Below are 25,141 nucleotides of genomic sequence, written 5' to 3'. Positions count from 1 at the left end.
GACAGAACAGTCCTTGGGTACATTGAAGATTGATATATCCCAGGCCTTGACAGCTGTAGCGTTAGCTCTCTGTGCCAGCTTCAGACTGGCTATGCAGCCCTGCTTCAAAAGAAATTGGTCTTGGGAGCCAAATATTCAGGGAGCAGTCTTACCAAGTTCATGAATTGTGCCAGGAGTTTAAAAAAGCTGTTTAAACTCCCCCCCACAACACTGTAATTATTGTCAGCTAATGTTAATAGTTCTGTCAGACCAAGTGCATAATTATTTATAGGTTTAAGTCAAACATTTTAATAGCTAAAATTTCATTTCATTAGTTAGAGAAATGTAAGACTAAATATTTAATGGTAACTTTCAGTATGTAGAGACTCATTTTACTAGAACTGTTATAATTAGAAATTCTGTACATGTATATATTTTGCTGTTAATTTTCTTTGTAGGTCACAAGGTTAAAGGTTGAAAGGACTGTAACCAAGTGTAAATAATAGATTATTACAGGTAGCGTAGGGCTGAAAACACTACTCTCTTTCATATTAACTTGACCCTTGTGATCTTCAGAGTGGAGAAAAAAGTAAATCTCATTATAAAAGTACAAAAGGCAAGTGTTGATCTGCACATGATTTCTAACTAACATTACACTAAAGTTAAGACTGTATTTGCACACCTATGCTCTCAGAGTTCTGTGTTTACTCTTTCCTACTTTGAGCTGATCTTAAATGTCAGCCTTCCAAAACAAATAGTACTGATGGAACTGCCTCTGCTCACTGGCTGTTGGGATTCATGCCATTTTAATTCATTCCTAGATCGTTCAGGTTTTTTTTAAGGTGTACATTCTGTAGCACACTATATATTTTATTATCCTTTTATAGTTTTTCAGCAGTCTTTCTCTCATACTTTTTCCAAACCTGAGAAACCTAAAGCCTCAGTTATGGTTCTGAGATTTGGTAAAAGTTTGGGTTGGTCCTTGCAAGTTGGATTGTTTATCCTAACCTGGCCTGTCCTAGCATAGGCAAAAATGTTACACTTCCTGTAAGAGCAACAACTGCTTAGGAATCTTGAGATACTGACATGCCATTACCCGCAGGTGTTAACCATACTGATAACGTAGCTGCTCCCTGATTCTGCTAGCGTCATAGGTTTCATTATAAACTGGAAGTTCGTTTGTTTATTTATATTTTAAACCCGTCTATATCTGTGCCCTCAAGAACGAAGTTTGGTTCATCCACATAGTCTCTTACTTCTAAAACTTCTTGTTCTGCGTTCTACCAGAGAAGTAATCTTGTAGTAAGGTTTAGTAATTTAGTAAATTTAGTAAAATGCAAGCAGGTCAGTATTTTTTATTTAGCATGAATGAGGTTAAAAAGTGTCTCATTAAAGTTAAAATTTGTGAACAGAAGTTGCATGAAGGTTAGAGGATAGGTTCTCCCCGCCACCCCTTTATTTTTTTAGGCCAGCCTGAAGATGTCAAGCTGCAGCATTTTCTCCCCTTTTTCAATGAAGCTTTTGCATGCCCCCTAACATTGCTTTCTCCCCCTCGTCTTCTTGGTTCTACCTTGAAAACTTACAGAGAGAAATTTTTAGCATGTGTTACAGGGTTGCCTCTAGTGTTTGTTGTATAATTTGCTGGGTTTTTGGTTGTAGCCCTGTTGGTCTAAGGATATAGGCAGGCAAGGTTCTTTGAGTAGATGTGATATCTTTTATTAGAGCAACTGAGTAGTTGGAAAAAAGTTCTTGGCAACCTTTTGGGTGCAATCACCCTTCTTCAGGTACAGGGAGTCTTACAACAACAAAGACTCCCTATGCCTAAAGAAGGGTGATTATATCTGAAAGCTTGCCAAGAACTTTTTTTCCAACTACTCAGTTGCTCTAATAAAAGATATCACATCTACTCAAAGAACCTTATATAATTTGTGCATTTCTTAAAATCCTAGAGTCATGTGAATATGTATTTAGTTAAAAAACAGTTTGAGTTTCTAGCCTCTAAGAAAAGGTTGGCGAAGTGGCTGAAGTATATGTTAAACATGGCAGTGAAGCAATTCTGAAAATATGAATCAGGAAACACATATTTTAATACATATTGCTGATTATTTTCACAGAATCATAGACAATTAGGGTTGGAAGGTACCTCAGGAAATCTTCTAATCCAACCTCCTGCTCAAAGCAACTACATCATTCCATCCAAAGGCCTTGTTGAGCCAGGCCTTAAGAACCTCCAAAGATGGAGATTCAACCACCTGTCTGGGTAACTTGTTCCAGTGTTTCACCACTGTCTTAGTGAGAGTGTTTCCTAATATCCAACTTAAACTTCCCTTGCTGCATCTTGAGACTCCTTGAGCGAGTCCTTGTTCTGTCTGTTATCTGTGACCAGTCAGAAAACAGTCTAGAGCCATCCTCTTTTGAACCACCCTTCAGGTTGTTAAATGCTGCTATCAAATCTCCACTCAGTCTTCTCGTCTCCAAGCTAAGTAAACCCAGTTTCCTCAGCTTCTTCAAAGAAGTCATGTTCCCCAGCCCCAAATGATTTTTGTTGCTCTCCCCTGGACTCTCTCCAACTTGTCCACACCCTTTCTACAGTGGGGGGCCCAAAACTGGACACATTACTCCAGATGTGGCCTCACCAGTGCAGAGGAGAATGGAATAATTACTTCCCATGATCTGCCAGCAATGCTCCTACTAATGCAGCCAAGTATGCTGTTAGCCTTTTTGGCAACAAAGGCACACTGTTGGCTCATGTCCAGCTTATTGTCCACTATAACACCCAGGGCCTTTTCTGCAGAGCTACTGTTTAACCAGTCAATCCCCAGGCTGTAGAAGAACATGGGATTCTTCTGCCCTAAGTGCAGGACTTTGCATTTGTCCTTGTTGAACCTCATGAGACTTCTTTTGGCCCAGCCCTCCAATTTGTCTAGGTCACTCTGAATCCTAACCCTACCCTCTAGTGCAGGGGTGGGCACTTATTTTGGGTGGAGGGCTGCTTACTGAGTTTTGGCAAGCCATCGAGGGCTGTATGACAGGCAGCCAGAGGCAGATAAATATTTATTTGCTACATATTTTAGGCGTCCCGTGGGCCAGATGGAATGGCCCGCGGGCTGCATTTTGCCCACTCCTGCTCTAGTGTATCTACTATACCCTCCAGCTCTGCAAACTTCCTGAGGGTGCAATCCATCCCATCTTTCAGATCATTAATAAAAATATTGAACAAAATCAGCCCCTCAGGCAGTCCATTTGATACCAGCTGCCAAATATACCCATTGAGCCCAGTAATCCCTGCCAGCATTTTATCCACCTTACAGTCCATTCATCCAACCCATACTTCCTCAGATTGCTTGCAAGAATGCTGTGGGAGATGGTATCAAAAACTTTGCTAATGTCAAGGTACACTGTGGCCACTGCTTTCCCACAATCCACAGATCCAGTTATCTCATCATAAAAAGCAATCAGGTTGCCCGGGCCTGACTTGCCCTTAGTGAATCCAGGCTGACTGTTCCTAATCACCTTCTTCTCCAAGTGCTTAGAAATGGATTTTTGGAGGACCTGCTCCATGATTTTTCTGGGGACTAGGGTGAGGCAGACAGATCTGTAGTTCCTGGATCCTCCTCCTTCCTTTCTTAAAGATAGGCACTGTACTTGCCCTCTTCCAATCATCCGGGACCTCCCCCAGTTGGCATAAGTTTCAAAGATAATGGCCAGTGGGTCTGCAATCGAATCAACTCCCTCAGCATCCTGAGGTATGCACTGCATCTGGCCCCATGGACTTGTGTACGTCCAGCTTTTTCTAAGTAGTTCCTAACCTGTTCTTTCACCACTGAGGACTGCTGACCTCCTCCGCAAACTGTGCTGCCCGGTGCAGTAGTCTGGGAGTTGACCTCCTTGCCTGTGAAGACCAAATAAAAAAGGCATTGAGTACTTCAGCCTTTTCCTCATCATCTGTCAGGAGGTTGCCTCTCCCATTCAGTAGGGGACCTACACTTTCCTTTACTTTCCTCTTGTTGCTAACATAATTGTAGAAACCCTTCTTGTTGCCCTTCATGTCCCTTGCTAGCAGCAACTCCAGTTCTACTTCGTCCTTCCTTATTTCATTTCTGCATATCCGAGCAATATTCTTATACTCCTCTCAAATTGTTTATCCAAGCTTCCACTTCTTGTAAGCTTCCCTTTTGTGTTTAAGCTCACTGAAGAGTTCTCTGCTAAGCCAAGCTGGTCACTTGCCACATTTGCTACTCTTCCTGTGCATCAGGATGGTTTGTTCCTGTCCCCTCAATAAGGTTTCTTTAAAATAAAACCAGCTCTCCTGGACTTGTTTCCCCCTCAGACTGGCCTCCCAGAGGATTCCACCCTTTAGTTCTCTGAAGGAGTCAAAGTCTGCTTTTTTTGAAGTTCAGGGTCCATTTTAAATCAACCTCTTGATTTTTTTTTTGGTGACACAAGATTTTGTTTTTGAATGTTTGAGATTGGCAGTGTTGGGCAACTTTAGTTTTTGTTCAATATAGCAATCTACAGACTTTGATAGATTTATGACTACTTTATTAATTACCGTCAAATGATCCAATGTAAGTTTAACTTGTAATTCATTTACTGTGGCTTGTTTAGAAGCTTGTATCAGTCTAATGTCTGTTGTAGTGATTCTCCACCAGGGTATTGTAGCATCCTGGAGTTCCATGAAATCCTTTCAAGGGTGGCACACAATGTTAGCATTGTTAGATGTGCAAATGTGATTCACAAATCCAGAGATTTTACATAGGAATCCATAGTGTTAAAAACATTTTCTGACCTGTTGTGGGTTTTCTAAATTATTCACAACAGAAGAATTGCTTTCATTTTCTGTAGTGAAAAAACATGTGAAAACTAAGAGCTGGCATGTTCTGAGGGCCTTGAACCTAAGAAAGGATGCCCTGGATATAACAAGGGGTACCTTAAGTGTAAAGAAGTTGAGAAATACTGACCTGTTTGCTTCAGTTGTTATAATAACTTATCTGAGGGTCAGAATGTATGTATTGTTTTAAATATACAGGTTCTTCTTTCCATTTTGCTCCAGAGCATTGTCTTGAACTTAATTACTATTGCTATTTAGAGCTAAGGACCCACTTACTGGTGCCTCCCAATAATCATTATTATTTACTATGTTGGTATTTAGCTTGACTTTTTCTCTTTATTAGAATTTGTATGTGTTCATGTATTTTCTTTGCAGTGACGTTTGTTATCTTAAAAATATTGTGAACTAATGTAAAAAATAATATATTTACTTTGCATTGACTTAGTGCTCTTCTTGGAAAGAGAACAAATCTACTAATAAACTTGGTTCTGTAATTGTAGTCTGTTTCTTCATGAAACAAAACAGCTGTAGCATTTAAAAAAATTAAAAATATTCATGTGTTTGGGAAAGGCTCCCTCCCTATCTCTCTGTGCTCACTGGCACCCTCCTCCCTGCCCACAGCTACCACCCTCCATGGCTGACCCAGGGGACCCACTCCTGTCTTGCTTCAGCCAGGGCTGTGGGGATCAGCTGCATGGAGAGTGAGGCTCAGCAGGGGACAGTGGTGGTTGGGTTCTCCCTCCCTCCCCAGTCCTTCTAGTCTACATGTTCCCTATCAGCCTGGGGGCAGGCACAGGGAGGTGGAATCCACTGACTGCCACTGCTGTCCCCAGCTAAGCCCAGCACCCTGGACAGCTACTCTCTGCAGCCCTAGGGACAGTAGCAGTGGTGGTGCCCAGAGGTGTAAAGTAGAGAGGATAAGAAGGAGAAAGAGGGGAGGGAATGTGTTGCTGAGCATGGAGGGGGAAAAGATGGGGTGTTGAGAGCTACAGGGGAGCTTCTTGCCTGATTCAGGGTCTTAAAAAGGGTCCCTGGCTGCTGGTCTCAGCATAATCTGCCCATCCTGGTACAGGGAGGGGGCTGGGAGTAGGGGTGCGGCCACTCCTAAAACATCAATTGCTGCTCCTGTCTCCCTTTTAAAAATCCTAGATCTGTCAATGCTTGCAATTACTTTGAGTCCCTCTAGTTAACGAGCGCTGGTTACTACCCTTTTAAACTGATCATCTAGCTAAATCTTCTTGGCAACTGGTATGGAAGCTGCCAGTTTAAGGAAATTGTAGATTATTAATGATTTATTTGATTAAGTATTGTGATTCTATTTATAGTCTTTCTGTGGAACAGGGAAATGGGCTTTAAGACCCTGTGTGGAGGGCAGAACTGTTTTGCTGACTCATTTAAGTACTCCGACTAGCAGAGTAAATTGAAAAAGAAAATGTAGTGGCACTTTTCCACGCTCTGCCCACAAAACAAGCTGCCACTTGAGATGCCAAAATCAGCTGCTGCTCGCAAAATTGTGCAGATGTTCAAAATATGTTCAGTTACGCTCTCTGGGTTGTGCTGGCCTCTTTGGATTTGGACTCTTGATTAGAGGAAAAATGTGATGGTAATCTCTTGCAACCACCCATCACCATTCTGTAATGCCAGAATGAACTTTCAGAATAGATTACGTAGGCTTTTATAATTGTAGTTTCTCTGCCTTTTTTCCATATTTTAGTAAGCAGTGAAATAGTTAATGTTTTAATGATCATCATTGGCATTTGAGCTAATGGACATAGTGGAGATAATTTGGGTAGTGGACACCTGAGTTGTTTCAGGTTCTCTGTGAACTCACACATCAGCACTAGTTACATGATGGTTTTAATGTTTTTTTTAACTAACATCTAGAATTTGCATTCTTTACTATGAAGGCTGAGGACCTGGAGGGCAGATACTTCTGAACAGTTTTGTAACTAACATTATTTATTGTGATATCCCTTGCTAATATGCCCTTCACCTGAACTAGCATGATGAGGGGAAATGGATTTCCTTCTTCCAGCAGCACTTATTTTATGTTATAGAGGACAATCTTTGATTTTTTTTTTTTGTGAAAGTAGAGCTACTGAGCTGGCTGGGTATTTGTCCTGAAGGTGCCCAGCTAGCTTGGGAACATCACTTCTTGAAGTGCTAATACTTCTTTTTCTGAGCACAAAATGAAGGGTGTATTTTTTTAATCCTTAGCAAAACTTTTATAAAAGGTTTGATTTGTGTTTTGTTTTCGTACATTAAAACTTGATATCTAGATGCCTAAGAATTGACTTACTCAAAAAAATCAATAATGCTACAGAATAGGTGGCATTTTTTTTAGTTTAAATTATCTGGGGATTGTCATTTTTTTAGACAGGACTTAGTAATGACCAGTATGAATTGCTTTGAGTTTCATCCCTTTTTTTTCTTCTAGAAGCTGAACTCCAGCACTGCTGATTAAAATATGGTTTGTCAACATAGATGGGACATGGAAGTGGCAAGGCTGAAGTTTGTTTTTGTACAATATTACAAATTGTGCCCACATAATAGATTTTAACCTACTTCCCTCTGAATTGGTGTGTGCATGTGACAGTGATTTCTTTTAAAAAGAGTGCTCAATATTCAGAGCAGGTATCTTATATTGTTGTCCTTTTCCTGGGCTATATGCTGTCTGGGATTTTTCTCTTGGAATATTCCAGAAATTCTACCTGACATCCTGGGTTCTAAATTCCCACAGTTTTTCTCTTCGAATTCCATGACTGGCATTTTTGCAAGCTGGTGTCACTTTCAAATTGTTGTCAACCAGCCTGGAGAAAACATGGCTGTGTGCCATTATCCTGTGTGTGAGAGTCATTAATACACAAAAACTGCTGCATATGTATTTGGGATCATGCAGCTGGGTGGCTTTGAAAGCCAGTTGCTGCACAGCCAAGCCAATTAAAGGAAAAAAGGTGGAAGTGATTTGAAAAGATTTTTTTGAAAAAATAGGTTTTTCCCTGCTTCAACTTCCTTATGAAGTATGAAGGATGCTCTTCAAAAGTACGCTCTTTTAATGCTCTGTTTATTCACTGGGAACATCACAAATGACAACTCCCACATCACCCTTAAGTTAGCGGGAGGAACTACCTAACAAAACTACAAAGGCACCACCTTTTCTTCCTTCAGATACTTTCTTAAGACTTGTCTGCTCTGATGCAGTGAGAACACCATCACCTTGGTAGGAAGTGGTGAGCTGAGTATTATTGCTTTTTATGCAGTTGGTTCCTCCTTGTGCTGCACTCCACTTAGTGACTCCATTTCCTTTATACAGAACATAATGTTTCTGGATGTGAGATCTTGGGGTTGTGGAATACCTTTATTTTTAATTGTACCTGTATGTACATTGCCTGTCACAGTATTGGAAGTCTTGTGTATCACTATAATACAAATAAATGCCTAGTCTTTTCTGGCTTTACTCTAACTATGTACATTTGAAACCCACAACATACATTAAAGTGAGTGTATTGGATTTTTCCTCTCTCAACTTCCTTTCTCCAGTGTTGGCAATAAATAGGTAAATCAAAAGCCTTTTATACACTGACTTTTTTTTTTTTCTCCCCCTCCCGCCATACCAGTTTAGCTTTGGCTTTCAGAATGGTATTATTCCATTAGGACGTCCGTTAACTGAATATGAGTAAGGCACATGAAACCTGAATGTCTTATTTTTGAGCCACGTTTCAACCAAAAAAACCTTCCAAACAGTATTCATACATCAGAGAGGTAGAAATGGGCATGTTCTTCCTTACTTGTCACTGGAAGTGTATGTGCTTTTAAGCAGAATTTTTAGTTTAGAATCATATTTTTATTAGAAGTATGTTGTGTTAATTTTTAAAAGGTTAATGGCCCAAGAGAGACAAAAATGTTCACCTTGCTCTGTCTCTGTACAACATTGAACAGTTAAACACGGTTTGGTGTTTAGAAGAATAGTTTTCAATATTTTTAGACTCAAGACAAACCTCACTAAATGTCAGCTCTTTGTTTTTTCATTCATTTTTGATTATGGAAAAATAATACAGCAAGTTTTTAATTACAGAAAACTCAGACCACAACAGGTCAGAATGCTTTAACACTGTTTGAAATAGTTAAACTTATTTGAAATCATTAGGCTTATCTTGCTAATTGTGCTTGTTTACCTAACAGTGCTAATGTTATGTGGCATCCCACTGCATTCCTGAAAGGATCTCAAGGCACCCCAGGTTTGTTGTTGAGAACCACAAGGAAGGTGGACAATCTCTGGCATGGGTATCACAAGTGGCATGGGTAGCCTGCATGTGTGTCATGCAGAAATTGAGGAGGGGACAAACAGCATAGCAGGTGGAGCAGGAAGCAGAAAGCAAAGTTGCAAATTGGGTAGGGAGCACTGAGAAGGAAGCTGAAAGCAGCACAGGAGATCAGGTAGGGAGAAGGGATCAGAGGAGCACTTAAGGAGAGTGTGGGATTAATTTGTGGCATTCTTGTCAAAAAGGTCAACCCCCACTGGGTTTAGAGTATGCAGGAACTCTTGTTGCTCTTAAAGTCTGATCATGCTTCCTTGAAATACCTGAAAACTAGGCGCAAATGGGGAGAGAAAAGAATAGCAATGAAGAAAATTCAGCCTCTTTTTCTGGTTCTCTCTTGCAAACCTCCATAGCAGAAGCGCTCACAGCGTGACTGTGTCAGATTTCAGTGAATCTGCGAATTCTGCTAAATACCTTGTCACAAGGACGTGATAAGAAAGGAGGACTTGCAACCCTGGTACTGATGAAACTGAGATCTAGAATCTGGTTTTATCAGCTACTCCAAATCCTGCAAATGTGTCTTCAACAGTTCAGTGCTAGCACATTCTTTTGAACTGCTTTTTCAGTTACAGGGACCAAGTTATGTTGCAGAAGATGCAGCCTTGACCAACTCAGCAAGAAAAGGCAAAAAAAGAGAGAACTTGGAAAGAGAAGGAAAACATTCTGTGAGGGTCAAGATAGAAAAACAGGAGCTTAAATTTAGCCAAAGTCAGAGGAGATGGTGATGGGTCCCTCTCTGGACAGAAACTGATTATGGTGGATTTTGGCTCCTCGTAAATGTTAGGACGGCAGCCACAATAGTATAGCTCCTTCTTATAAGTTCACCTGTCCTGGTATCTATATTTTGGTCCCTTCTTTCCCTAGAAGTAAGAGATGGGCAGATTAGACTAACTTTGGTATGTTTTGCCTGTCAGTTGGGGCTTGTTCCTAACGTTAATTTTGTTTTACTTTGTTTAATTTTAATTTTGTTTAAGAGACTGTCATGGGATAGGTTGCCCAGGGATGGCCGTGATGCCTCTAGGGCTCTGTAACCATTCCAGTCTTGCTCAACAGGCACCCTTTTCCTCGCTTGTCACGTCTTGCTGGTAATTATTATATAGGGAGCCTGCCCTTGAGTTTATAGTTAGACATAGTCCTGATGGACCCTGCTGACCCTGTGGATTCTTGGACACCTTTTTAGGGTCCCGCTCAAAATGGATGCCTCACGGGACACCCTCAGCCTTATGGGCTAGATGCGTGGCTCCAAACCATTCCTTTACCATGCCCCAAGCCTCGTGGGTGGCATTTGCACATTGTCCCTCCGAGGCCTTAGTTTAACTTGGCCTCCGGCCATTGCTGGGCTCTCTGCTCACCACCTTTGTCACTGCACCCCCGGCGATGGGGTCCACTTAACTCCCTTTGTCACCGTGCCCCTGGCACTGAGGGGTCCCCACACTGTAGTGGGCCCCCAGTGAGGCCTCCTCCTTCCCCAATAGCCTCAGCCCGATCTACCAGTTTACAAACAGAAATCAAAATATGAGCCCCTGGGCTATAACATAATACAGGCAGTTCAGGGTGTGCTCTGTCCCTTTAGAAGCATTAAACCTCGTCCCTAGCACTAAATGTCTTGCAGGCCAGGGTCCCTGGTGAGCCCCTGGAGCCTCTTAATCCTACCAGACGTAGAACAGACAGTTAAACATCTGCACTTAGCTTCCTCTAAGAGAGCTCCTTCCCCCTTGGCTGCTGACAGAGAACTGCCTTCTAGTCTCAGCCCTGGGGTTTATATGTGCCCCAGGCCCTGTCTCTTCTGGTCAGCTGACTGCCTGCAGGTGCAAGCTAATTCCCTCATTCTTACTCTTAGGGTAACCTGTAGCTGTGGGATTCCTGCCTGCCTGCCAGGGGCCTCTCTCTAGGCAGTTTTTGCCCTTAAAGGAGCAGGCACCATAGTGCCCTGTAACAGAGACATAATTTCAGCATGGTGATTGGATTGTACCTGTAGGCCTTTGAACTAATTCAAAGTCTGTACTGTGTCTTAAACTTTTGCTGGCTGTTATATAACAGATTGAGCTGCATTTTTTGTTACCGTGACAAACTTAAGGTATGCACTTCTGCACAACAGAGGCTAGGGTCTCCATTTTCTTACTGCTGACCCTATTTTCCTTCTCACCTCTACAGTTAATGTCCATTGTTATAAAGCAGTCAGGTGCATAAGAATTAGTCCCTGACTCCAGACATGGAAAAATAAGTGTCCTTACCTAACATCCAAGAACAGGCTTGCTATATGCTTTAAATTTTAGTAATCATGAATTTATTTTTTTCTTAAGAATGATACTGGGTTTTGCCTTTCCTCAATTTAAGGCATAGGTTCTTGACTTTGCTAATGGGTGTGATGGAGCAATGGATATCCTGCCATTTCCCAATTGCTAGGTTGCTAGAAAAGTCTCACTACTAAGAATTGCAATCCTAAATTGTGTTTGTTTCCTTGTTGCCTATCAAAGTGTTCCACTTTTAAAAATTGCTATTTTGGGTACAAGGTCAGGAGTGTTCCTCTTTTATATCATTAGCTTCTTTGTGTTAGGAGACTAAATACCTGCCGGAAGTGGGGCTGAATTAGGCCTTATTTCTCTGGTGGAGTGAATTGCACATATTTTGTACTGGGACTTGAAGGAGGAGATGAAGGTGTCATTGAAGACTTTTGATTAGTGTTTTGGAAAAAATGTATTACATTTCCTTAGCTGACATTTTTTAATTAGTCTCTTGATGAAGTTGGGCATTTCTTTTGGAACAAACAACTGAATTGGTCAACCTGAATAATGAAGCCTGTTAACAATTAACTTCTGATAATTAATGCTAATAACCCCTTTTCTTGTAAAAGTTATGTGGCAAATATGCATATAGTGTATTCTTTATTTCTCTGTTTATATTTTTAAGGCTGACAAAGAATTTGTATGGTCTTTGTGGAAACGTCTGCAGGTGGCAAATCCAGATCTTACACAAGCAGTCAGCTTGGTTGTGGAAAGGTGAGCTTGGAGATTTTCCATAAATTTTTGAACCCACTCTGGTAGGTGTCTCTCTTTCATGATGCAGTTTCATGTTAATTTTTTTGTGTTTTTTGAACATTGAATTGTTGGAATGTTACAGATCTGTATTTCATTAAAACTACCCATATATTTTTATACTTTGAGAGTGCCTAAAATCTGTGAAGAGTCTGTGTTTTTTTGTATAGATCTAAAAATTCAAAATCTGTGCTTCATTGAGCTGCTCCATCTTCACCAGACTGCAACTTGTATCTTAACTCTTCTTCTGTGATTCAGGCTCCAAACAGACTTTCATTCTAATGCAGAAATTTTTGAGAAATTTCTACTGTTAAAAATTGTTCTGGGACAGGGAGCAGCACAGACTGTAGTCTGTAGGACCTCCCCCACTTTGTGTTTTTTCCCAGACCAAGAAAGGTACTGGAATAGTGGGGTAAAGTCCCCTACCTGCTTCCCAGCCTAGGGAATCTCAGTCTGAGGAGACAGTGGGGAGTGCCTGCTCCTCCAGAGCAGAGCAAAGTAGAGGAACTGCTGGTGTGTGGCTCTTAATGTGCTGTGTGCAGGGGAGGAGGGTTCCCCCCCCCTTCCCCTCCCTCTCCAGCATTTTCAAACTGGCATCCATAGCCCTGCAATGCATGAGTCTGCAGGTGCAGGGCTCTAAGTGCCATGTAGCAGGGAGCTTGTTCAAAGCTGGTGCTCCACTGGGAGCGGAAGGAACAGTGGGACAAACCTTTTAGCCTGTTTCCCAGACTAGGCAATCGCTGGCTGGGGGAAGAGATGGAGCATTGCTCTGCTGTAGCCTACCCCTCCCTTCTCAGGCCAGACGGGGAGAAGGCCATACAACTGTTCTTTTGCTAATCTCCTCGGAGGGGCATATTTTCCTCAGGACATATTGAGTGATAGCTTGTAGGCTTTTCATTTCATTTCTCCCCACTCTCTACCCTCCCTTCATTTGTATGCTTTTAATTTCTGTAATTGCTGTTCTCCTAGTAGCAGTTTTTGCTTCTCAGCCAATCGGAGGGTGGGGGGGGGGGAACCCCCCCCCCCCCCCCCCCCACTAATTTGGCTGAGAGGCAAAAACCATGGCAAAATAAGAGAGCAGAAATGGTACGGCTCACCATAGGATGTTGCTGCACTTTTGGTAGGTCGTGGAAAAAATGTGGTTTTTGTGGGGTTTTAAATAGAGATTTTCTCCTTTTTTCCTGTGGAAAACTAAAATCCCTAAATGACACATAGGAAGGCCAGAAATAAAACTCATTTTTTTTTTAATTTGAATCTCCAGTCCTTTCTCCAGTAACTGTTTCTGATCCTAAATCTATCTCTCAACCTCCTTTTCCTTTTTTCCCCTAAAAGTCACAATTCCAAATCTTCTACAGGTTTAGGTTTCCATAACTTTTACTTAGTCAGTTTTTTTGCTTCATTCTTTTACTTTTCCACATATTGCTTCAGAAAGCTTATTGTCCTATCCTCAGGCAAGATTCTTTGAGTCAGTGGTGATGCGTAGGGTGTGCATGAGGGTGCACATGCACCCTCTGAGAGTGCCTGTGTACCCCCTGACAGGCTCAGGTGATGGTTGGGGGGGCAGGTGGGAGCGCCAGTTGGTGCGATTGGATGTGAGGGGACCCTCTCCGGCCACTGACTGGTTGCTGGGGGGTGAGGGGGGGCACGTGCCCCCCTGACTAAGGTGGTACCAGTCGCCTATGCTTTGGGTAGATGTGATATCTTTTATTAGACCAACCAAGTAGTTGGAAAAAAGTTCTTAGCAAGCTTTCACGCACAATCATCCTTCTTCAGGCATAGGAATTCTCTGCTGTTCTGAGACTCCAAGGAATGAGAGAAGCTAAAAGTGTGGCAGGATGTCCTGTCCTCTGTTTCAAAGGGTACGAAAAATTTTCTGTGCCCACATGCTAAAATCAGCTTGAAGATGTTTCCTTTTTAGTAGTTTGTATGTCAGAGGTATCTGTAGAACCAGAATGCCATTGCTGGCATTGTTGCTAGCCCAAAGACTATGGCAGAAGCTATTCAATGAGTTAATTAGTTAATGAACACATGAAGATTTGAGAAATAATGAAGCATGCTACAACTGATAAGAAAACAACAGAAGTACTTCAGTTACTCATAAACCTCTTGGAACCTTATGATGCAAAGAAATGGGCATACGGTAATAGCTTTCAAAATGAGGATTATTGTATTTTTTTTGTCCTTGCTTTGAAATATCAGTTTTAGTACTCTTAGCAATATTTAATCTGGCAAGCCTAAATAAGGGTGCATTTTGTAAAAGGGACCACTCCAAGCCTCTGGTGCAACCAAGTTAAATGAAAATCCTCTAAGAATACAAAGGTGAAAGAAACGTAATGGGGAAGACTTTCCCAAAGCAACACCTGAAACAGCTGCTAGTTAAAGTTCTGATACAACAGACAGGTTTTGTACTGTGCCATGGCTTCATCAGCAAATCTTGATTTAGGATTGAGATGAGTTGGTCTTCAGTCCTTGGGACTTAATGATGTAAATAACACAGGTGTTGGCTTATATTTATGTTCTGTTGTGTCATGCCACTAAACATTCAGTACTTAGCTAACTTTCAGTGCTCACTAGAGTATTATCTGTGGTAACAGTACAGCTAGTTCTTATATTATCCTCCAATAGGTATTGTGGAAACCAGCATATGATGAGCATGGCAATACCACCCCCTCAAACTGGAGGATGAAGAAAGCAATGCTTCTATAATAATGGCATTAAGAATGTACACATCTAAGGGCCCCTCTAGATGTTCAGGTAAAGGAGTGATAGGATCTGATGTGTGATCCACACACTTGTGCCTCCTACCATGCCACATGTGCATGGCAGGAGGCATGATTCTGAGATCCAGCATCAGATCCAATCACAGTTAATTGTTGGTACAAGGGGAGTTCAGGATTTTCATCCCACCTTCCTTGTGCACTGGCAAGGAGCAAGCTCCTGTATCTCACAGGACTTCTGCTGTGTCTGGGAGTTCTGCAGCTAGTGGGACTCCCAGCTATGAGGGCTACACATGCAAATTAAAACTGGATAGAAACCAGCTATAAAGTTATTGCACATTTTTGAGCTCTGACTTTATAGTTGGATGGATGTTTTTATGGCGTGATACCAACTTTGCACATGTAACTGGTCTAAATTAATTGTGCAGTTAACCAGTTAATTGTGTAATACCTGTAATGTGTAGGGGGGGCCTGTAGGATCAGTTGCTAGCACACATTATGCAAAATGGCATGAAGAGTAAGGAATAAAAAGAATACATTGTTGGAAATAAGTGTGTTACAAGTCATACAATCAAGTCATTTTATTTTTGGAGAGTTGGATGAGATTTCTCAACTATTTTTTTTTTAAAGTACAATTCTTTATTTCTATTCAAGATAGAATGTTTGTTTGTTTATTTTTAGTAATGGTAGGTTTTTCTTTATTTCTAAATTTACAATATCAAAATATTTTCATGTTTCCAGAATAAGAGTTTAGCTGCCCCCAAAATTAAACTGTTGTCTTTTTGTGGCTATAATGGTGATTTCTGAAATACATAGAAAATATTTCATTTTTCAGCATTCTTTGCAGTTCTTACTGGGTGACTAACTACACTCACTGTTTTAATATTCAGATACAAACAAAAATTATCTTTACTGTGCAAATGAGAAAAGCCTTGGGGATATGTAAAAGCCTCCAGGTATTTTCAAACAAGCCATTGTAAAAGTATATCTTATGTTAGTGTACTTTACAACTACTTTAAATACTATTGATCTCTGTATTATGTAAAAAGAATGCTATTTCTAGTTCACTTGCCTTTTGGAACACTTTTTTGATGATAAAATTAAATAGGGGAAAAAAACATTTAAAAATAAAGAATAAAGATACTAAAAAGCACTGACTTAACAGGTAAATCTGTTCAGGTATTAAAAGTATATTCCAGAGTGGTGGAATATCATCATGTATTTTTTAGAGCTTCTTGTAAATTTTAATTTAGCACTTCTTGATTGGAAGCCCTACTTTAAGCATTATCTTGTTTACTATAAATGAAATCTTAACATTGGTTTCCCCCCACCCCCACCCCAGCATATTTTGATTTGCCTTCAGGCTCCATGCTGACTCTATCCCTTTTTTCCAAAATGCAGTATTGCTGGATCCCTTGCTTGGTCTGGTGGTGAAACGAGTCCTAGGAGGATTAAATAGGCATACTGTTTTGCTAGACCTATATTCTGATTACATAGCTAAGAAGATCAAATTTAATCTAGGAACAACTAAAACGATGACAGTAGAAACACTTGCAGTGATTTTTTACTTTTTTTTTAATACCACCATGTAGGGAAGATACTACATAAATTGATAAAGAACTATGGTGCCTCAGATCATACTGGATTATTTTACCAGGTTAAGATGCAAAGATTTACTAGCAATGAAGAACACCTTTATACACAACAAAAATTGGTGACTGTATGTTTGTGTAAAATAAAGCATTGTCTTCCTCATTTGTTTACTTACATCTTCTAAAGGGCTCAAATAGCATGTAGTAGACTTCTTGTGCCAGCTTTGTTGTTATGAAAATTGTATTAACAAGTGAAAACAGGAAGTGAATGAGACAAATACTGGGAAGTAAATAAACTAATGAAGCTTTAAAAAAAGGATTAGCACTCCATCTCCCTTACTTTGAGAGAGTTGTTTTTTAAAAAAAAATTAACATATGCATATTTTGTTTTAACCAGACTCTATAGTTGTTATCACTCAGCAAAGTGGACGGAATACTAGAGAATAAGGATATAACCTTTGCTTTTAAGGTCAAATAGTTGTGGTTGTCTATAGTTGATGAAAGTTTAATATCCTGTTTCATTAAAAATTCTCAGAACATTGAACATAAGTCAACATTCCATGGAGAAGGAAGTATTATGCAGCCTGCATGTGTGCATATCTGCATATCGGAGCACAAAATATTGACATGATAATTGCAGTCAAGCCTGATTGAACAGTGGCCTCTGGGAATTCAGCTGGTGTTGTACCAACTGGATGGCTGCTCAGGACACAGTTTGAAATGCAAGGTGCAAGTTAGCACTTTATTCAGCACAGGCAGGCATCATTTAAAAATCCTTGGGGGAAACCCTGGTGATGTGCAGATGTTAAAACAGTCTGTTCTGAAGTGCTGATATTTTGAATGCAATAAGAGACTTGTACATTCTAGATCAAAAATGTTTGCAAAATTAAGAGCAAAATATGACTCTTAATTTTTTTCTTATTTGTCACATGCTCGGCATAAAAATATTGAAAAGCCTTGTGTGTGCATGTACGTACAGTAGTTTAAAATAGGTGATTTTATAACATGCTCCTGCTGAATGAAGCCATTCTGTTTAGATTCCAAAAGAAGAAACAGTGTTTTTTAACTATGTTTTTTTGTTATAACGTGGTGTGAAATAGTTAACAGAACAAGTAAGAGAAATGCCTTTATTATATCTGTAACTAGTTAATTTAAGAATCGGTGAAAAAAATGAGAATTTCATGTTTATGTTTTTTCTGTAAGTAGGTTGATTCAGCTTTAAAGATTTACATGCTTAAGTCTACCTTCTGTAACAGCAGAGGTCAAATAGATGCATGGTTAGGTTACAGAAAATAACTGGCTCTTTGAAGAAATATAGCATGAATGGTATCATGTTGATGTTTTTTTCCTCCCAATTCTTATCAGTGTTTTAAGTACATTTTTCTAAGTATTTCAAAACAAGGAAATTAATGATATGTTTCTGAATTAGATGATGCTTGTTCACTGTTAAATGTTGGTTTTGTACTCCTAGGATCTGAATAAAGAGGAATTGAGGTATATTAGGAGACCACAATTAATTAGCGTTCTTATCCGCTCCTTTTGACTTAGAGGCAACTTAAAGTTTCGAACTGCAAGATTAGGACTTGGTTGCAGATATAGACTTATCCAGTGGCTGACTTCTTATGGGCACAGGGTTATGCCTGTGCAAAAATAATTGCAGGAGTGGGACCATATTTACACTAGCGCAGGGAGAGTGCAACATCAATGACTGTATTAGTCAGATTTATTTACCACTAATGTAATAAAACATAGATGTCAGTGAGTATGCTCACTTTAATTCAGTTCATATGTAAAAGAGTAAAAAAGATCAGGAGACCATAACTACATTTTAAAAAATTTCTCAAGGTATGCACAGCAACTTGAAATATTACTGCCTTTCCAGCTTCTTTTCCCCATCCATTAATGTAACATTAATTACAAGCATCATTTTTAATTGAATAGATAAATAGTGATGAAAATATAATCATGATTTGACCACAGAGCTCAGACTATGCAAGCTTTGTTTGATATTTAGGACTGACTTGTATAGTGCTTCTTTTTCAATAGCATGATTAAGGTGAGATGATTAATGAAGTTATGAACAGCTTTCCAAATAATATTTCAGCCTATTATTATTTAAACCTATTTTCATTTAAATGTCTAAAAATAGTGCAGTGGAGCTAAGTACAAATGTTTGTTTATCCACAAGAGTGGTTAAGTATGTGCTATGAATTAAGACCTATGGCAGGACCCAAATATCTTTTTCTCTACTGCTTTTATTGCTGCTTTGCAAATTTATTATACAAAATAAAATATACTACAAACTTCACTGAACTTTAATTTTGCCAATCTTTAGGTTTTTATAAAGCAGGTTCTACTTTCACACCTCATGCATAGTTAAATGTTTTCTTATAGTCTAATATTTCATTTTGACAACTCATTAAAAATGGGCCAAACCCCAGAAAATATGATCTTGTCATGTCAAATAATACATAGTGCAGACCACAACACAACAACAAATGTTAGTTATGCTTTAAAATAATTTACTGATTTTTGGCTGTTGGTAGATAATGAAAACTGAAAGCAGATAATCCACGTGGCTAAATACAGCTATGTTAAACATTTAAAATAGGTAGTACTCATGGGGAAAAAAGACGGGAGCTTAAAACTTGTACAAATTGACAGCCTCTCTTCACTCCATTTTTCATCCTAAAGAAGTCTGCAAATATTCTTAGCTCACATCATTATTGCTCATCAGTGGTTCTAATTAGCTAAACAGGAGTTTGTCTCAGTCATTGATCATCATCAACTTCTTGACAGTGCATGGATTTTTCCCCATATTTGGGTGAACCTTTTTAATGTATCGTAAATGTATGAAGCGTGTATTAATAGAATGAGACAAAGATTTTTCTCTGTTTTTTGTTACCTTTATAAAGAGCAAGACTTTATATTGCCATTTTAATTGAAACTTTTCCTCACAATGCAGCAGGAGATCCAAAGAGTCTATAATGGTTGTATATAGTGGTCTTACTTAGTGTGTCTTTTGGGAGCACCTCTGTCATGAGTATTGGACGACATCCTATACCACCAGGAGGAGCTGCTCCAAGTTTCCGCTAAAATTTCTTGTATATTTGTTGAATTATGAGAGGTTTTTTTCCCCCACTTCAGTTATTTGTGACAACTGAGATGCATTTCTGGTGACAGTGTCCAGGATTGTGTGCCACCTTTGTAGCCTGCATAAAGAATACCCTAACAAGCTTAACATTTTGAATTACTAAATAATATTTTGTCATTTATCAAATTTAAGAATGGATTTATATCAAAACTTTATTGTTAAAATTTCACTGTTTTCCGTTTTTGGTAAGGGACCCCCTTACTTCCCTTTTACTTTGTTGTCATTCAAAAATTAAAGTATTGCATGTATTTAGCTTTAAATTTTGGAACATCTAATAGATATAAATACCCATATATAAGTACCTTTTCTCCTGTTTAGTATAGGACTCTTCTTTCTGGTATCTAATCCCAAATTTTTCATTTTTGAAACTCTGGTACAATGTGAGTTCCTAAAATTACAGGGCTTCATAAATATTTGACTACCAATAAAATACCTGAATCAGTTGTGTACGCTACTTTATTAGCTAGCTTGTAAAGCTTGCCCATTCACTGCCTTCTGGTCTGGTTTATTCATTTGATTCCAGGGTTTTTGATTTTTTTTTTTTAAATAAAAAATTTGTCACATTCTTTTGGGGCTTACCTTGAGAAATCTACACACCAGGTTTTCAGATCAGTTATTTTATTCCAAATGCAATTTTTAATACCTTTTCCAAGTGATGGCTGCAGAAGTTTGTCAGAATAAATTAGTTCTGACCCTGGCTCTGAGGCCTGGCTGGAGCTGCCACCACCAGTGCTGTTAAGCTTTTTCTGATCCTCACTTTTAATTGTGAATGGGTTTTTTAAACTGTGAATGGTTTTTTTTCGTTTTTAGGGGCATCATTTTTCATTCTTGAAGTCAGCTGAGATCTTGAGTTCTACAAGTTAATTGTGCATTATGGGGAAAACTATATTTTTAACTACATTTTTCAGTTTTGCTGACTCACTGCATTTTTGTGTTATGAGAAGAGTTGCATCTAGGATCTCTGCTCTTCATCATGTCCTCTGTTATTAGTCTCTTCTCAATGGAGGTGATACATCCCCTAGAATGGCCTAATGCACTTTTCCTCCCCCCCACCCTCATTAAGTACCTACTTATTTTTGGAAGGCTTTGCCCATTATCACTTAACTTTCTGAGGGAAATAAATTTTACTTGGTATTTCACCACCTGTAACTTCTGTACAACCTATAATGCCAATTGGCATCTAGGGTTGAAGAAAGTAGTAATAATAACAATAGTAATAGTAGTAGTGGTAGGCCCAGGCTTTTGATGCACCTTTCCTATATTCAGTTTTCTGTGTTTAGTTCAAATGTCAAGTAGCCAGACCACTGTCAAAAGTCTCAAGAATATTTTCTACATCTTCTGAAATAATTATTTGTTGAATATTCTTTGTCTCATTTGTCCAGGCCCTGCTACCCTGAATTGTCTTCTTTGAAGTGTGTTTTTCTTGTTTTTCCTTAAGTGTTGCAAATATGATTCATCCTTTCCCAGTTCTTTCAGCTGTGATAGCGTATTAGCATATATTAGTACTTATGTTGCAGCAATGAGTTAGATTTAAAAATACCATCATAAAACTATACACCAACTTCTACAGTCATTACATAGTCTTTATGCCAGAGGGGGCTGACCAGGGGTTAGCTAGCCATGTGTGGCTCATGTGAGCCCACTGAAGACATAGGGCAAAATGTGTGTCACTTAAACAACAGCACAGCATGCACCTGTGAAGTGAGTGATTGTTTATGTTCATCTGAGTCTAAAATTTAGGTGGCTTAGACCCAAGACAAGGTTGAATAAATGTAGGTTTGCCTTTTTTGTTTTGTTTTCTTTATGATGGGAACCTTTAGTAAATACCAACTATGTAAGATTAGGCATAATGTTAGTGTGCATGTGTTAATACAAATTTGATGAAGAGGATAGAACTATTTGTGTATTTTTTCATGTTTTTATTCAATGCTCTTCATCTTAGTGACTGAGCTAAAATTATGCTATAATTGAGATGACCAGTCTTAATTAAATGAATCTATTAAAATGCTTGTATATGTGATTATATCCATACGTTCTGCCACATAATCCATATAGCTTAAATATTACCATATTTATTTGCTCCTGGCTGACAGTGTGCCTTGTTCAAAACCCACTGAGTGGGAATCTTTGGTACTGACTTTGAGTGGGCTACGAATTAGATACTGTATCAGCACAATACAGAGTTTACAAGACTAGTCAAGGATTCTTCTTAGGTTTTTTATAATCCTAAATTGATAAACTTTATACAACACTTCTAGCATGTTGAACCTGAATTTCATATGGTCATGCCAATGACTGTAATAACTGAAATGCATGAATTTTATTGTTTTACGTGATGCATATCTTTTTTTAAAGTTATTTTGCAGTAACAAGACGGTCATTCCAAACCTATTGTGCTTAAGTGTGACTATACTAAATACCCAATAGCTTTTATTTGTAATAACACATTTTGTAAAATAGTTGCTTGCAGTTCCTTGTTCTGAGGTAATAAGACAAGGTTGCTCACAGAGGCAGTGGTTGTTTTAAGTCTTTAAAAATGCTTACTCAATGTTTTGTGGTCTTCTAAAATCAAAACCCTGTATATAGTCAATGCTTTATTCCACTGAGATAAGATTCAAAAGTTTAGCACTCTTGGGACTCTATTGGAAGGACGTCATGTCAGAAGGCAATAGGGCAGAACAATTTGAGCCAAAAACCCACAGCTGTCAACATCATTAGAAAATACTTGCAAGGGCTGAGGGAAACTCACCTTGTGCCACACACAATGTATCATTTTTTTGGGTTGGATATGAAATATTTTGTTGCTTCTATAGGCCAAACTCAAAGCCTGTGTTGAGCATCTTTGCATCCCCTGCTCTTAATGTGTGTTGGAAAACCTTGTTAACCTTCTGCTCTTACCCTGCAAATATTCCTTTTTCATTGCACCAGTGTTAGAGGTCCTATATAGTCTCCTAATCCCTTCTTTTCATCCAGCCACAGTCTGTGTTTGTATTCCTTCTTTTTCCATTCCAGATTTTTTTTTTCCATTCGGAATCACGGGCTACTGTCCTCTTTTTGCCTCCAACTCCCTCAATGTATCTTTCAGCAAGTTAGGAGGAAGGCAGCATCTGCTCAGTAATAACTATCTGTGTGTCTGCTTTTACCCCATGTAAGCTGCGGTAGTTTACGTCTTACTCACTGAGAAGCAAGCTATCTTCTTTTTGCTCCCTGACCTTGCCTACCCTGTAGTAACTTTTTGCATGCCTGTGCCTCAGGGCTCTATTGGCTAGTTATTTGTATTTTGCCAGACTCGAGGAGGCAGATGCCTGATTTCTTAGGCAGATCCTGGAGCCATCCACCATTTTTGCAGGCTAAGTGCGGTGTCCCCCCCCAACAAGTCTGCCAGAAGGACTCCAGCAGTTCTGCCCCTTCCTGCAGATTTCCAGATGGCTCAAATTCCCTTGATTAAGCCCAGGGAAGCCATCCTACCCATTAAGCATGGATTAATGACTTCCCTGGTTTAATCCTGATAATTAAACTACTGTTTCAGGCCATCTTTAGGCAGACATGCTGCATAAATAGCTGCAACGGGGTAATGGGCAACCAGGAGGCTGCACTGGGGTCTGAGGAGCCTGGCTAGTTGCTGGCAGCAGGTGCACAAATGCAATGAGTTGGGCCAGGGCTCTGAAGACCTTGGCATAGCCTCCTGGCTGCCTCCCACAGCTGGCCCAGGACCCTGCCTGCCTCCTGCTGTGAGCAGCCCTGCCATGTCTCCCTTCCCTTCCCATCCTCTACCCACCCTTCTGCCTTTACTTCTCCTTCCCCCCATGCTCCAAGGCTGCAGGGCTCCCTGCCCTTTTGTCTTCTTGTCAGTAAGTTGTTTGTTTTTTGGGGGGTTTTTTGCATTGAGCCTGCCATTTTTTTTCAGTCTTCCATTTTTTGTGGAACCTACCTGAATTTGTAATTTCTACAAAAAATCATGCAATTGCGAATTCACACTAGGTCCCTAATTACCCTTGATGGCATTGTAGACCAGATGCCAGGAGTTCCATGTGGCCTTCACTTTCCCTTTTTGATGTTCTGATTTTTTTCCCACCAAAATCAAAAGGCCCATCAATGCCTAAATGATACTCTGACGTTTTAGAAGTAATTATATATGCACTCAGAAGTTAGAAGGTTGCATTCAAATAGAGGGATGTATCATAAAGTTGAGTATAAAGCCTCACCAACTCAGCTAAATCTGAATTAGCATTATGCCAAGAAACAAGAAACAAGAAAAAGCTGCTTTTGCTATTTGAACTGAGTAAACCCTAATGTCTTTTGGAAGAAACCATGCAGATCAGTTTAGGTTTTCCTTTATGATGTTTCAAGTCCTGGTGTTTTTATTTATTTATTTATTTTAGAATAAAGTTGTCTTAGCTATTGCAGATGTAATTTGCTGTCACTTGCCATATGCTGCCTGATTAATTCTGCAAAGGCTGTCAGCCTCAGATAATTTAATTTTTCTGTGCCTTAAAATGACATTCATTATCAGGACATGAAAAATTCAAATGATTAGCTGCAAATTATGACTAATAAAGGGTCTTTTTGTTTTTTTGTTTCTAGAGAAAAACAGAAAGCTGAAGTCAAGGACAGGAAAGTATTAGAAATTTTGCAAGTCAAAGACAACAAAATAGAGATGCTAGAACAGGTTGGTAAAATGTTTTAAAGTATGCCAAGATGCTTTTGTAACTGAGTTCTATCCAACATTGCTAGATTTGTGTATCCTGATGTATTTAAATACCTACTGGACATCATTGTACCTCATTTTTTTTAACTAGGTCTCTCAAAGAAGACATCTAAATGATAACACAACAGTTGAGCTCATTTGAGGTGCTCATAATTAAATGGGTAGAGAGGGAGTACACTAGGCTTTTTCAGAGAAAGGTATTGTATTCTAGCTCTTGCTTTCTGTGTTGGTCTGCTAAGCAAGTCTTGATTATGTTGACTTCTGGCTGAGTATGAAAAGTTCTCTTTTCTGATAACTTGGGCTTTGCAATGTATGCTCTATTTTTAAAGAAAGTTCTAGTTATGAATAGACTTGGGATTTCCATGGTCTGGTTGGATGGGTTTTATATATTTGTCACGGGTTGGGGTCCCCAGGGATGGCTGTGATACCCCTAGGTCTCCTTGACTGTGCCAGTCCTGTCCAACAGGCACCCTCTTCCTTGCATGCCACGTCTTGCTTGTAATTATAATAAATAGGGAGGCTGCCTTCAAGTTTTATTCTGGACACAGTCTTGCTGGACCCCACCAAACCCTGTGGGTTCTTAGACCTCTTTGGGGTCCTGCTTCAAAATGGATGCCTCACGGGACACTCTCAGCCTTATGGACTAGATATGTGGCTCCAAAACCACCCCTTTACCATGCCCCAAGCCTCACAGATGGCATTTAAAAATTGTCTCTCCTGGAGCCTTGCTACAGCTCAGCCTCTTGTCTTCACTGGGCTCTCCACAGGCCAGCCTCTGCATCCCACACTGGCGCTGGGGTCCCTAC

The 25,141-nt window shown here is 39.6% G+C and overlaps 1 protein-coding gene across 4 annotated transcripts in view; it reads left to right on the top strand.

The window, feature by feature from the left end:
* The window catches only part of CNTLN (centlein), a 370,048-nt gene that overhangs the window by 25,780 nt on the left and 319,127 nt on the right, over positions 1 to 25,141 (top strand). For all 4 annotated transcript variants that reach the window (XM_019555081.1, XM_019555079.1, XM_019555082.1 and 1 more), the window contains exons 2-3: positions 12,040 to 12,128; positions 24,212 to 24,296. In XM_019555081.1, coding sequence (XP_019410626.1) covers positions 12,040 to 12,128; positions 24,212 to 24,296 — 174 coding nt within the window. The remainder of the gene's footprint in view (positions 1 to 12,039; positions 12,129 to 24,211; positions 24,297 to 25,141) is intronic.

Source organism: Crocodylus porosus, unplaced genomic scaffold (assembly GCF_001723895.1).
Source record: "Crocodylus porosus isolate Cpor-Errol unplaced genomic scaffold, CroPor_comp1, whole genome shotgun sequence".
Classification (NCBI taxonomy): Eukaryota; Metazoa; Chordata; order Crocodylia; family Crocodylidae; genus Crocodylus; species Crocodylus porosus.
Note: the sequence above shows the minus strand (reverse complement) of the source record. Positions and strands in the feature narration are given on the sequence as shown.